At 44.5% G+C, this 14,793-nt stretch overlaps 1 protein-coding gene across 4 annotated transcripts in view; it reads right to left on the reverse strand.

Annotated features, from left to right (window-relative positions):
• Positions 1–2,904: 2,904 nt before the first annotated feature.
• Positions 2,905–14,793, reverse strand: part of POLR3A (RNA polymerase III subunit A) — a 52,948-nt gene continuing 41,059 nt past the window's right edge. For 2 of the 4 annotated variants that reach the window (XM_083502369.1, XM_083502368.1), the window contains 5 exons: positions 11,085–11,249; positions 8,459–8,623; positions 7,155–7,286; positions 6,183–6,315; positions 2,905–5,148 (listed from right to left, as the gene is read on the reverse strand). In XM_083502369.1, coding sequence (XP_083358495.1) covers positions 5,000–5,148; positions 6,183–6,315; positions 7,155–7,286; positions 8,459–8,623; positions 11,085–11,249 — 744 coding nt within the window. In that variant the 3' untranslated portion in view covers positions 2,905–4,999. Of the gene's footprint in view, positions 5,149–6,182; positions 6,316–6,372; positions 6,454–7,041; positions 7,287–8,458; positions 8,624–11,084; positions 11,250–14,793 lie in introns of those variants that run through there. The other 2 variants (XR_014525898.1, XR_014525899.1) reach the window with 1 other exon arrangement.

The following is a 14,793-nucleotide window of genomic DNA, read 5'->3' on the forward strand; positions in this document are numbered from 1 at the left end:
ATCATCTATAAAGGCAAGAAAATAATTCAAAAATGTGCATCCATAAGATTACAAGAACTTTTGGCAGGCAACACACGCAATGCCTTGGGGTCCATATTTTTATTTGAAGCAAGGCCCAGTCTTTAAACATCATGCTAATGCATTCATGATTATCTACAAGCAGTTGTGCCTGAAGTACAAATTATAGCTGCTCATCCAAAAGGAACACCTCTCTAAAGTTCTTCTTAAAACCTATCAATATGGCGCTTATTTATTATGCTGGCCTGTCCCAAAGGCTTGGAGCCAGTTCTATCATGTTCAAAACCACATTATATAAAGCAAAATATAACAAGCAAGAAACAAGACACCTGCAACATTTAGCCGAACAGCCCCCCAATACAGTATCAGCTAAATGTGGTTGCTAGGCAGCCACTACTCTATTGCCCAAACAGTAGAGTTGCGCTCTGGCAATAAAGCTCAGCGCTGGGATGGCAAATATTTATTTCTATTGACCCCCATCCCTCACCTGGTACATACCCACGACCTCATCTGGGCCTTGCCCCCAACATCCAGGCCATGAATGACACAATATACCTACCCATCTTTTCATAGGGTTGTAGTGTGGCCATATCTCTCACTTTACAGACTAAAGTCCTCTCCCTGAAAGGCTGTTCAACTGAAGTCTCTTTTAGACATAAGGAAACATAAACAGGGGTTGCCCCTCAAGTTAGTACCTGGACAGCAGACATGCATAATACCTGTCTCTATCTAAATTACAATCATTCTGAGTTTGCATGCAATTAGATATATAAAGGTAAAGGGACCCCTGACAGTTAGGTCCAGTCGTGAACGACTCGGGTTGGGGTGCTCATCTCGCTTTACTGGCCGAGGGAGCCAGTGTACAGCTTCCGGGTCATGTGGCCAGCATGACTAAGCTGCTTCTGGCGAAACCAGAGCAGCGCACGGAAACGCCGTTTACCTTCCACCGGAGCGGTACCTATTTATCTACTTGCACTTTGACGTGCTGTCAAACTGCTAGGTTGGCAGGAGCAGGGACCGAACAACAGGAGCTCACCCCGCGTGGGGATTCGAACCGCCAACCTTCTGATCGGCAAGCCCTAGGCTCCCTGGTTTAGACCACAGTGCCACCTGTGTCCCCTAATTAGATATATAAGCATATGAAATTTTACATTTTTACTTTGTCCCCCTTTTGGTGACAAAGTCCATCTTTTTTTGCTGATGCATAAACAGCCACCCTATAGTACTGTCAGCATAGCATCCTGGATACTATGATAAGCATGGGGCGAACGTAGCAACACGCTATTGAGGCAAACTTGCGGGTCTCTTTCTATCTCATCACCCCGAGTGTAAGCTCGCTTCCCAGCACAGTCGGTCGTTTACAGCCGGAAATCACTCAAGTCAATAGTCATAGCTGTGATGGCAATCAAATTCCAGCTTGCAATACACAAAAGGACTCCCGCCCTCCTTTAGTGGCGAAATTGCCCCGGAGGGAAAGAGTTCAGCATGAACCTGCATGGCTGAATTAAAGTCAGCCAGTGGCACAATGTGGTTAATGTAGCTCCGCTCTGGGGAAGTGTTGTCTCTACCAGTGACATCCAATGTGAGGCCAGAGGGCAGAAAAGTTCTCTGTAAAGAATAAGGATGGGGTGGGGAGGACACTAAATATAACAGGAAACTGTAGGGTATGAGATGGGAATGCAAAGATTTAGATAGAAGTATCGTGTCAAGGCTGGATTATACAAGCAGCAGTATGGGAGGGAAGACCAGAAAAGATCACGAGAGAATGATACTGTGGACCCAAAGCTTTTTGCCCCCGTGTTTCCAGAAAACGAGGGAATGTGCTGAAGTTGTAGACATTGCTGCCATAGGGCTTACACACACCAGAAATACCTTATTTAAGCCCAACAGACCAGTTAGTTAAGACAGCATATTTGCAAAGCCTCTGTGCGTTTACAAAGACAAAGCAGCAAAATCGTTTTGCTGAATTACAGAACACCGAGTTAAATTGGTGTTTGATTATAAGAGGAAATGTGTGGAAAACACTCCACCCCCAAAGGAGTTTGTCAGAGCTTTGGGTTTTCAAGAAATTAACACCCCTTTTGACCAACTTCTATAATCTGTTTTGTGTTTGACTTGCTTTTAGTTGTTTTTATTTTTTTAGAGTTTGCAGAAAACTTATTAACCTTACTTGAAGTTTCATTTGTGTTGTCCTTTCTCAAGGGCCCAGTTCCCATAACAAATCCCCTGTGCAGGAAGGATCTTCTGAAGACTGCATATGCTCTGTGTGCGTGACAGCAGCTTAATATCTGGACCTGTCAGAATTGATGTTCTCCACTCTTCCACCCCTAGTTTTAGCAGGTGGAGGGGTCTGGCTCGACAATCTCTTTTTAAACCCCAAACCAGCTGACAGCAGCACTGAATGGAAATGTAGAGACAAGCTAGATGACGGTTCATTTCTAATCAACGTATTAAGTTTACTGACAATAATTAATGGCACATACTATTATGAATTGGGAGCCATCATCTCTACAAACAATGATCATTCTCTGCACTGTATTGTGTGTGTGCGCGCAAGCAGAGTATGGTCAGCTGATTCATGCAGGGCCGGAAGAAAAGATCCTTTGATTGGCTCATACATGATAGAAGCACATCACATGATGAATCGACACAAAATTGTGGGGAACAGCTCATGAGAAACATTGTAAATAAGGCAAATGGAGGTTCCAGCTGGGGGTGTCGCATCTGTGTCAGTTACTGAGACAAGGAAGTCATTACTTAAAGTCGCCACAATCATAGAACGTTCATGTGTGGATCAGCCCTTAGATCACTGGAAAGGATTCATCTTTCTGCATGATCTAACGAGTTACATAAATGCAACAAAATGGTCTCCGGGTACCCTAGGTATGCATGAGTGTTCAAATAGTTATGCTTTATTAAGAATATTTACAGCCGTTTTAGGTAGAGAATTCCATCAGTAAATGACCCTGAACGCACACCTTGAAAAATTATCTTTATTCACATCTACAGTACAGTATAAGAAAGCAACATTTTCCCACGCTACATGAAACTGTTCACATTTTGGAAGGGAACTTCCTTTTGGAAGCTTCTGGATTCTGAGGACCAACCTGTCTTGTATAACATTATCCACAAAACTGGGGATAGTGATCTGACATTCAGACCCGCTACTGGCTCAAAGAAGAATTTGCAGACTGCCATACAAAGCACAAACTGCAATCACACAGTGGTCTTTGTTGCCCCATAGCCTCCCAAATACAGAGTAGCTTGTAGTGAATTTAGGGGGGTGGGAATCATCTCATTAGTACTCCAGCTTCATACCTTTTAGTCCATGGTGCTATTAACAGCTCAGCACAGCTTTTATATGGGTTGTTACACTCAATTCCCTCTGGTGGTAGGAGAGATTTGGTAGTTCACGTTTAGATCTGGATCATCTTCTGGACTGGCTTCTACTCTAGTCTGGCTTTATCTGGAAGGCTCTGAAGTACTGTCTCCATCACAGTCTTCACCTTCAAAAAAGGCACCCAGAAAATAAGCAAATGAGTGGTCATGAATGCTATTCTGGCTGCATTACCAATTTTATTTTATTTTATTACCACTATTTTTTCGTATTATCTTTCTTTGTATTCAGAATTTGTTTCTTTATGCCTAGCAAAAAAAGAATCATGCAGTTTGCTGTACATTATCATTTTTCTTTAACAAAAAAAGCAAACAAACAAACCAGAAGATGACCTTAATTCCTATGTTGGGGGTGATACTAACATGCACACACAAATATAATTGCGAATCAGTTAAACATTTGCTCTGATAAACAATGTACGGTAGTTTAGGACCAACGTGAAACGCATGAATCAATATGAACTGAAAAGGGATAATTTAAACAATAAGGGCGGGGAGAGAGAGGGGCATTGCCTTCATTTCCTCATCTAGTTTTCCCCATCATGTTACTTGTTATAAAAGTATTGAAGGGTTCCTAGTACCTTCATTTACTTAAAAACTTTACTCACAAACTCTTCAACATTCAGCAATATAAAAAGTGTCAGATGTTACAAAAGTGAGTTTTGCAGCTTTCTTACCTACAGAATATCATTGCTCTGGGGAGTAAACCCAAGGAATGTCTACTAGACTCACTTGCACAGCCTCCACTTGCACAATTCCCAGTCATTCCCATTAGCTCATCATTAACATAACTGTGTATTAATTAAGCTGGAGAAATAGTCAGTGTATCAGTGCCTGCATTCCTGAACTTTAGCAGGTAAGATCATTCTCTAAATCTCCTAATAAATAAAATCAGTGTTGGCCATGATCCCAATGCTAACCCCCAATAGCTCCTCCCCATTCAATTCACTACCATTCAGAGCCAATTTTGATTCCCACCCCTCTGTCTTCCTCTCTTTCTGTAGTTACTCTGTGGTGGAATCTACATGGAATGGAATGGTGTGAAATGGCCCCAAAATATAAAGAATTTCTCGGGCCACTTCCCCCCCCCCTTTTTTTATAAGAAGTTGCCACACAAAGTGTACTTGGGAAGCAAACTTTAACAGAAAAGGATATGCACTACATAGGACAGCAAACACAACCTATTTGACATCAATCCAACTGGAAATTACTTTGGACACTCTGACAGATGTTTATCACAGCTGGTAGAGGCAGCAGAAATCTTTCCTATTACTATAGCTAATGCTTCTGACAGAAATCCAGGCAAAAACGTTAAGCGTCTTCACTTTCATAGGGATTTGGTGTCCCACAATCCACGTTACAGGTTTTTGATGTAGCAGGGAAAATTATTGCTTTTAAAAACCAAACGCCGTCAGCTGAAGTTCACTGCGGATTAAGTACACAAAAGATAAACGCCTGCAGCAGTGGCGGATCAGTTGCGCACATCATGATCTCTCACTTATCCAGCCTCCAAACCCTACTTAGAGAGACATGCAGCTCCAGTTTAAAATATGCCATCTGCTTGCTGCTTGGTGCTCTCCAGCTGCTACGTAGTAAGGGAAATATGGAAATCGGGGTTGTCGAAAATTAAAGGCCTTCTTGGGGGGTCTGCTTCCTTGTCAGCTTTATGCAGCAGCTTGAAAAGTCCAGTTCCAATGTTCATTGGAATACCCATAATGATGCACTCAGAAACGCCTAGAGAAGATCAAGAAAAAATGATTAAAGCCTCATATTTCCCATGCAATGTGCATCATGGACTTAAAGAAGCAGAGGTTGTTTAAGAGATTAGCTACAGTAATATTACATATTACAATCGTGAAGACTGATCTAAAGCAATTACCGTATTTTTCGCTCTATAACACGCACCAGACCATAACACGCACATAGTTTTTAGAGGAGGAAAACAAGAAGAAGAAGAAAACATTCTAAATGAAACAGTGGATGTATGATTTTTGTGGTTCATGCTGTGGCCACAGACATGTGATCTGACAGTGAGTTTGGAGTAGCCCAGTGCAAAAATCCTGAGGATCCATGTGGATCCGTGCTTTGTAACCACATTTTAAGTGGGGAGGGAAGGAAAAGCACTCAAGGGACAAGGAGCATGCGTGGGGTGGGTGGAGAAGGATGCTGCTAATAATGCAGAAGAGGGGTATAAGGGGAGAAAGCTCCTCTCCTCTCCCGCTTTGCTCCTTTAAAGCTCATCCCCGGCTTAGCGAGCTGAAAAACTTTGCTGCTATTTAGCTGCTTGCTTTAAAGGAACAAACCGGACAGGAGTCGCTTACACTCGTGTAAGCGGCTCCTCTCCCGCTTTGCTCCTTTAAAGAAGCAGGCTCTCTGTCCCTCTCTCCTCCCCACTCAGCGGCTCTTCTCCTGCTTTGCTGTTTCAAAGCGAGCCAGGGAGGAGGGAAGGAAGGGGAACCATGGATCCTCTGCTGACGACTGCAGCAGATCCCCCCGCCATCCGTTGGCATTCCCTCCATAACACGCACAGACAATTCCCCTTACTTTCTAGGAGGGAAAAAGTGAGTGTTATGGTGCAAAAAATACGGTATTACCTGCAAACCAACTTCACTACGTCAAGGCCATGGTGAAAAAAGGAGTAGGAAGAGAGATCATTCCCTAGTATGGGGCAACAGCAAAAAAGGCCATGCTCCACTTCCCCCATTTTCAGCCAGGATACATTTAGAGAGCTGTGCTTAGTGGCAAGATTCATCACCCGAGACACTTACCACACACTGAATCCTTCTGCCCAAAATATGCAGCGTCGAAGAGGTGATCTGCTGTCTTCTCAAACGAAGCAAGCATCAATACACTCTCCTTCATTTTTGCCAGGCCAAACCGAGTAATCCCCAGAACCTCACCCTAGTCCGAGAAAAGGAAGACAGCGGAACCTCATAAGCTAATTCATGCTCACCATAGGCTTTGACTCTGTACGAAGAAGGCAAATCCATATGGTGCATGAAGTTGCATTTCTTGTCCTGGGCAAGTGTACACTGATAGCTATATGGATGCATAATAATTTGTCCAGCATGGTTGTTAATAAAGGAGATTTGGAACAATTGTCTTGCCCGCCTCCTCTCAAATACAACATATACATATATAACATATTTTAGTTTCTTCTTGTTCTATTATATTAGGCCACTGATTCTTGAGTGCCAACTTCCCTTTCCTAGGCTGATGGCCAATCAGGTGCGGGGAAGTGTCAATATCTCTTGCAATTGCTGGCAGCAGAGGCTGACCTCTCCCAGTCAACAAAGCAAGTGGAAAGAGAGTTATGTCAGAGCAGCAGCTGACAGACCAGCCTGCTCAATCTGCCCACACTGCTCACTCTTGTGGCGATGGGCAGAGAGGAAGGAAACTGGGTACACCAGTGGGGGCAGGGGGTAGGATATGTGTGGACATTCCTGGAAGGGCACATCCAAATGATTCACATATTCCTGATTACTTGGACCAAAGGAAAAACAGCCACACTGAACCTTAATTTGGGCTTAGAAGATATACTGTATGTCAGTACAGTAAACGGATGCCCATCATGATGCTCTTTGCTACGCAGGTGCCTAGGAAGGGAGTAAACCATGTGGATATTGCAGCAAGCAACACTCATATAGGTGTTTCCCCGGTATTTTCTTCATTTACATTTATTTGAGGGAAGGGGGGCCAAGTGCATTGGTGGCAAAACAATGAAAAGGGATAAAACAAACCTTGTATGTCATCAGGTCAGACAGCAGCATCACATGCCTCCGGTCAATGCTCATACCATGGTTTACCATAGTGTACTGAATCTCATTGATGATGGTGGTCCGGGCAGCCTCAATTCCCAAGGTTTTCTCAACCTAGTGGATTAAATTATGTGGTTTAGGGAAGTGGCAAAACATTGATTCCGCTGGCACATAAGCACTGTGATTTTCCAAAGCAACTCCTTCCCCCAAACTACAATCATTCCCATATATTTTGGCTTAAAAATTGCCCTGGCTTGCAGCCGAGCTTGCCCCTGCCTCCTTGCAGGCAGTAGCTTCCAGTGGTAGCATTTTTCTTCATTATCACACTTAGGATGCCTATAGAATGCTGGTTTTGACCTATAAACCTTAAATGGCTCAGGACCGCAATACCTCAAGGACCGCCTCTTTCCATATGAACCTACCTGGACCATGAGATCATCTTCTGAGGCCCTTCTTCACGCGCCTCCTCCTTGAGAGGACTGGAGGGTGGAAACAAGAGAACGGGCCTTCTCTATAGTGGCTCCCTGTCTGTGGGATGCTCTTCCCAGGGAAGTTCGCCTGGCGCCTTCATTATAGTGCCAGGCAAAAATGTTCCTTTTTAACTAAGCCTTTGGTTGATCTGACTGACAGCCTATGCCCTTTTAAAATGTGGGGGTTTTTTGGGGGGGAGCTATTGGGTTGTTGCTTTTATTTTTATTATGTATTTTGTGGTTTTCTATCTGTGAACCATTCTGGGACCCCTGGGTATAGGGCAGTATATAAATTCAATAAATAATAATAATGCTTTCTGAGTGTTCAGAGTGTTTCACTATATTACCTTGCTGCAATCTGTATTAACCCCATATTGTAGATTGGGTGGTGGGGGGAAAGAAGTTAGTCTTGAGAGAACATGGCTTGCCTTAGACCACCTAGGACAGGGGTCAGCAAACTTTTTCAGCAGGGGGCCAGTCCACTGTCCCTCAGACATTGGGGGGACGGGGACAGAATTCCTTTTTAGGGGGGGGGATGAACGAATTCCTATGCCCCATAAATAACTCAGAGATGCTTTTTAAATAAAATTACACATTCTACTCATGTAAAAACATGCTGATTCCCGGACTGTCCGCAGGCTGGATTTAGAAGGCGATTGGGCCGGATCCGGACCCCAGGCCTTAGTTTGCCTACCCATGACCTAGGAAATTCATGGAAAAAGTGACATTTGAACCAAGAACTTCCACAGGCTCCATCGCTCAACCACTATGCCGCACACCACCAGCTCATATCGCCAATGCCCTCTTGATGGCTACCTCGTAAGTGTTGTTCGAAGTAGTCCTTGTTCCTTTGACTCCATGCGTGGCCATGACAGCTCGCAGGTTGTCACCTTCCACCAGCAGCTTGTACTTCTCCTTCCCACTCTGCTCATCGATATGAATGACAGCGCGAGACACTTCCGGGATACCCTGCACAACCACCTTTATGTAGGAAAGGAAATCAAATAAAGTGTCTAGAAGACAGATACCCTGATAAATGCTTCTTGCTATAGACCAGATATCGCAATCAAAACCCCACTCTTTGCCCTCCTTGCTCTTTCCTACAGTGACTGTTTAATATTGCCTAAACTGGAAGTGACACACCTGTAGCCCTCCAGATGCAGGTGACTCCCAGCTCCCATCAGTCCCAAGCCTGCATAGCCTAATGGTCAGAGATAATGGGAACTGAAATCAAGCAATATTGGGATGACTACAGGTTAGCCTCCACCCCTGGCTCTTCATATTTGCTTGGGAGTTCCACGGGTGTGTGCTGTGACTGTGAAGGAAAGCAGTCAGAACACTTGCGAAGGCAAGGCGTCCACATAACTAGGGCTCACAATCTGCAACATAAAAACAGAATTCCTACAAAGGATGGTCTTCAGGGACTTCTATACTTTGTGCCTTTTCACTTGGCGTGTGCATTTTTGCAACCTGAATAATATGCATCTGGCACAGATCAGTCTACCTCAATTAGATACTCAACTGATTTTGTTACGTAGTTATTTGATTTCTTTATTGGAAAGGAAATAGTTTGGCTTTGGTAGGGAACTGGCTGTTTTTGAAAGGCCAAGCTATTTTCAATGCAATTGCAACCAAACAGAATCAGTTTCTTCAAACACCTCCTCCCACTGGTTTCTTCCTCTTCCCCCAGTTCCTGTATGTCACTCTCTGCCCTTCATTATTTCCTTGGCTCCTCTGCATCCTCTTCAAGGGTCCCCTTCTCCTGTACACCCTCTTTCTCTCCTTACCCCATTCCTCCAGTTCCTGTCTCTTCAGCCTGCCAGGCTCTCTTTCCTTCAGCAAACCTCAGCCCTGAGCTCTCTTTCCCTAAGCTTCCATCTATTGCTCAGCTTCTTTGTGACATCATTCTTCTTTGTGACATCATTACTACTCAGCCAATGGGCACCAAAGGCTTCACTGCTTTGACAAAATAGTGAGTGTGCTCACTGTAATTAAGTGAAGCAACCACCTATCACCACTTCAAGCAAATTTGTGAAGTTATCCGTAAGAGGAACTTCCCAAAGAGCTTCAGTAAAACTAACATGGCACCCTGAAGGTTTAGCACCTACCGTATTTTTCGCCCTATAGGACGCACCGGCCCATAGGACGCACCTAGATTTTTTTGGGGGGGGGGATAAAGGAAAAATTATCCCCCCCCCCCAGGCGTGGGGCTGGGGAAGCTCAGGCTTTGGCAGCTTTGGCATCTGGGAGCTTGCGGAGCTGGAGGAGGGGAAAGCCCTCTCCCACTGTCCCCCGAGTTTGCGGGGCTGGCGACGGGGAGGAGCAGGCTTCTCCCCCCCGCCAGCCTAGCAAAGTCGGGGGACAGCGGAAAAGGCGCGCTGCGCCTCCCACTGTCCCCTGAGTTTGCAGGGCTGGCGACGGGGAGGAGCAGGCTTCTCCCCCCGCCAGCCTTCTAGCCAAGTCGGGGGACAGCGGGAAAGGCGTGCTGCGCCTCCCGCTGTCCCCCGAGTTTGCGGGGCTGGCGACGGGGCTCTCCTGAAGCCTGGAGAGCAAGAGGGGTCGGTGCGCACCGACCCCTCTCGCTCTCCAGGCTTCAGCGAAAGCCTGCATTCGCCCCATAGGACGCACACACATTTCCCCTTCATTTTTGGAGGGGAAAAAGTGCGTCCTATAGGGCGAAAAATACGGTAATTTATTATACTGAAAGGGAGAAACGAGTTAAGAGGAAGGCACGTTTGGCAAATCCTCACCGTGATCAACTCCCGCCCAGAAACCTATGTCCCCACTATGAAAGGCTGTGTGGATCCAGAACTGACCATCACATAACTTACGGACTCACTGTTAAGACCGTGTTCATGGAAGACAATCTTACTCGGCCACGAGTGATCGCCAAAGAATTACACTGTGATCCACAGTATTATTTTTTGAATGACTGAAGGCATTTTATTGTACTTTACTGTATGTGTATGTGTATGTGTATATTATATTATATTATATTATATTATATTATATTATATTATATTATATTATATTATATTATATTATATTATATATTATATTATATTAATGCAGGTCATGGCTTAGGGAGCCTTTGGGCTGAAAAATGGTATGTATAAAATCTGATCTCTCTACATATACATACAAACACAAGCAAAATATATATCATGATGTAAAATAGGCTCATCCAACAGCAAGAGGGCAATACCCAGATCCGCTCCTGTTAAATATGCACAAATTTATAAAGGTACAAGATGCTCAATATGTTTTCAAATTACAAAAGCTTCTTCGGGGGAAAGATGGAAAAAGTAAGAAATGAAACGGGTATTCTTAGCAGAGGTTTTCAAGAATTCTCACACTAATGCAGTGAAATCCTTTGAATGCTGTGATCTGAGCACATGTATTTGTTGTCGAGCATCACACACGGAAGGTGGAAAGTCCTTACTTTTGGTAGCTCTTCTTTCAGAGACTGCAAGACATAGTACATGGAGCTCTTGCTGTTCTCTCGGGGAGTAACGCAGACAACGGCCTCACCATGAACAGCTACATCCCCAGGCTTCACTCTCAGCTTCGAGACACAAATAGAATACCGCACAGTCTCCGCATTAACCTGTGTCACAAATGTCACTTTGTTATTTGCATAATTATTTTGACACTGGGCGCAGTTCTGAGGGCATGCAGTTTGTTACACGGTGTCCAAAACACTAGTCTGGCAAAAGCTCTGCAAGCGATTATTTGACGGCCTTCGCAAGACGCTATTCTATTTGGCCAGGCGATGTTCGCTACTGCCAAGGAGCCCCCAAAATATTCAGTTCTGAAATGTGTGACAGTTGAGGGGAATGTCCATTTCAGCCTCATGCTACTGAGGGAGGCTTTGGGCGGCACAACTGACCCATACATCCTCTTCTTACATTTCAATGTAATGTTGGAAGTAATGACTCCCAGGTACGCCACCCCCCATGCTCCTCAAGTTGGGTGCATGAATTACAGTCATTCTACATATTGCACAGATGTGCAACTTCAGACTGCAACTGGTTGTGCTGAGTGCCATTTCAATTGACTCATACAGATAAAAAGGATGTACTGAACTAAGAGATGATTGCTCTAAACCTTTCTTCCTTATATGCTAATGTAGTGTAAGAGAGGTCTTTTGACTACTCATTCACATGAAAGTAGTACCTACAGCGGAAGAGGTAGAGGCTGGTTTACCACTGCAGGACTTTCCCAACTCATTCTGTGCCATGTGTAGCTTCAGCCTCAAACAGGGAAATTAACAGGAGGTCAGGACTCTCTAATTTAATCTGGCTAACACTGCTGATTTATTTGATTGATTGTATTTCTAGGCCACTTTTCATTCAAATGAATCTCAAAGCGGCTTACAACCAACAAATAACCATAACATAATAGCACATCGTGAATACAGCATACATCATATAAAATAATTAGCAAATGATCAATAAAACAGTTGCAAGCTATAAAAAACTAAACAAAACAGCAACTAAAAAAATAAGCTACCGTATTTTTTGCACCACAACACTCACTTTTTCCCTCCTAGAAAGTAAGGGGAAATGTCTGTGCGTGTTATGGAGAGAATGCCTACGGGTGGCGGGGGGGAACTGCTGCAGTCGTGAGCAGAGGATCCATGGTTCCCCTTCCTTCCCTCCTCCGTGGCTCGCTTTGAAACAGCAAAGTGGGAGAAGAGCCGCTAAGTGGGGAGGAGAGAGGGACAGAGAGCCTGCTTCTTTAAAGGAGCAAAGCGGGAGAGGAGAGGAGCCTTCTCCCCTTATACCCCTCTTCTTCATTATTAGCAGCATCCTTCTCCACCCACCCCACGCATGCTCCTTGTCCCTTGAGTGCTTTTCCTTCCCTCCCCACTTAAAACGTGGTTACAAAGCATGGATCCACATGGATCCTCAGGATTTTTGCATTGGGCTACTCCAAACTCACTGTCAGATCACATTCTGTGGCCACAGCATGAACCACAAAAATCATACATCCAGTGTTTCGTTTAGAATATTTTTTTTCTTGTTTTCCTCCTCTAAAAACTACATGCGTGTTATTGTCAGGTGTGTGTTATAGAGCGAAAAATACGGCAAACCTCACAATTATGGCAAGTCATGTGATTAACAATGCAGCATTTAGAATCTACAAAGCAATATTACAAACATTAAAAAAATAGCAATTAAAATATAAGCTAAGCCCTAAGTTCATTCACACAATCTCTGCACCCCCATGACTCATAACTTTTCACTCTGTTCAATTCATTAAAATGCACACATGCACATCATGCCTATTGTTAAGCCAGCTCAGCCAGATGCTGTGCTGGCTGGGGTCCTCGAGTAGCGGGCCATGGTGGAGATGGTGGGGCTCTCAGGCCTACCACCAGTGGTAGGGTGGAGGTTGTCTCTGGGTAGCCTGCCTAGGCACTGTTGAGGAGGAACTTGCCCACATTGCTTTCAATAATCAGGAGGTCCATTCCCACTTGAGGAAGTCCAAGACAAGCCTGTCCCTCTGAAGCAGTGAGTGGTAACTGCACTTGGTGTAGAGGCCAACCAGGAGGTCCAGCAGTAGCCCTGTGGCCTGTCCACCAGGAGCTGCTTCAGCCTGTCAGGCCCCGCCCTAGGCGGGGAGATGGAGAGAGGCAGAGCAGGGCCCTCAGGCACTCAGCAGGTCAGTCTCTGAGAGTTAGTGTGACACGGTAGATGCAGATAGAGCAGACCCATATTCAAATCCCTGCTCTGCCATGGAACTCACTGGACCAACTCTGGCTAGCCACTGCCTCGTAACCTAACAGCTGTGATTTGCTATTGCTCACTGCTCATTGCCATGTTTGGACCAACAAGATAAGCGTAGTGGCAACAGCAACCCAATGCTGTTGTAGAGAGATTACTTGGGGCCATATGGTCTCAGGGATTACAGAGGTGGATGAACTGTGGGGGCCCTCAAGAGAGCAGAAATTGATGCATTAGTTGGGTCTGAGACAATATTAGTTTTACATGCCCTAAAGAGATCAGTGCAAATCACTCCAGGAATTGCCTGCTCAGAATTTCATCAGAAATTTATTTAAAATATTGTCTGCGCAGCAGCTGCAAGCCAAGTTCTATGAGCCAGCTTACATGGTCAGAGTAATTACATGGTGCAGATTAATGTTAAGATGCACCACTTTGGACCCCAGGTGTAAATGAAATTTGGATGCTTCTGCATATGAGAAACAACAACCAGGAATTCTGGGGTTACAAATCCTGGTGCAGCTAGGGATGGAGGAAAATTTCATTTAGTCTGGATTTTCAAACAAGGTGACCTAATTCACACCTCCAGACTAACACACAAATCGGAGTGCAATTATCCTTTGGATTTTGCATTTCCCCAAATTTTGCAACGCAGTTCTCATCTCAAAAGAAAAGGCATACCAACATACAGATTTCTATTTTTTTATCCTGAAATATGCATGTTGATATAAACTACCGCATTTTTCGCTCTATAAGATGCACCAGACCACAAGATGCACCTAGTTTTTGGAGGAGGAAAACAAGAAAAAAATATTCTGAATCTCAGAAGCCAGAACTGCAAGAGGGATCGCTGCGCAGTGAAAGCAGCAACCCCTCTTGCTGTTCTGGCTTCTGGGATAGTTGTGCAGCCTGCATTCGCTCCATAAGACGCACACACATTTCCCCTTATTTTTTAGGAGGGAAAAAGTGAGTCTTATAGAGCAAAAAATATGGTACATATATACATATTCTGCAAAGATATTCAAATATGAATTTAGATACTACAGTCGTACCTTGGAAGCCGAACAGAATCCGTTCTGGAAGTCCATTTGACTTCTAAAACATTCGGAAACCAAAGTGCAGCTTCTGATTGGCTGCAGGAAGCTCCTGAAGCCAATCAGAAGCCGCGAAAGCCAGGTCGGACATTCAGCTTCCAAAAATAGTTCACAAACCGGAACAGTCACTTGCGGGTTTGTAGTGTTCGGGAGCCAAAACCTTCGACTTGCAAGGCATTTGGGATCCAAGGTATGACTGTACTGTTCATGGGCTTTTTTTAAAAAAAATGCAGATTAACATGGAAAGGGATCAGAAGAGTTAGGGTTTTGTAGATCTGTGGTAGAGCATGTGTTTTGCTAAAGGCTCTAGGTTCAATCCAAAGCATCTCCA

The sequence above is a fragment of the Podarcis liolepis genome (genome assembly GCF_965112155.1).
Source record: "Podarcis liolepis genome assembly, chromosome: 5".
NCBI classification, from domain to species: Eukaryota; Metazoa; Chordata; class Lepidosauria; order Squamata; family Lacertidae; genus Podarcis; species Podarcis liolepis.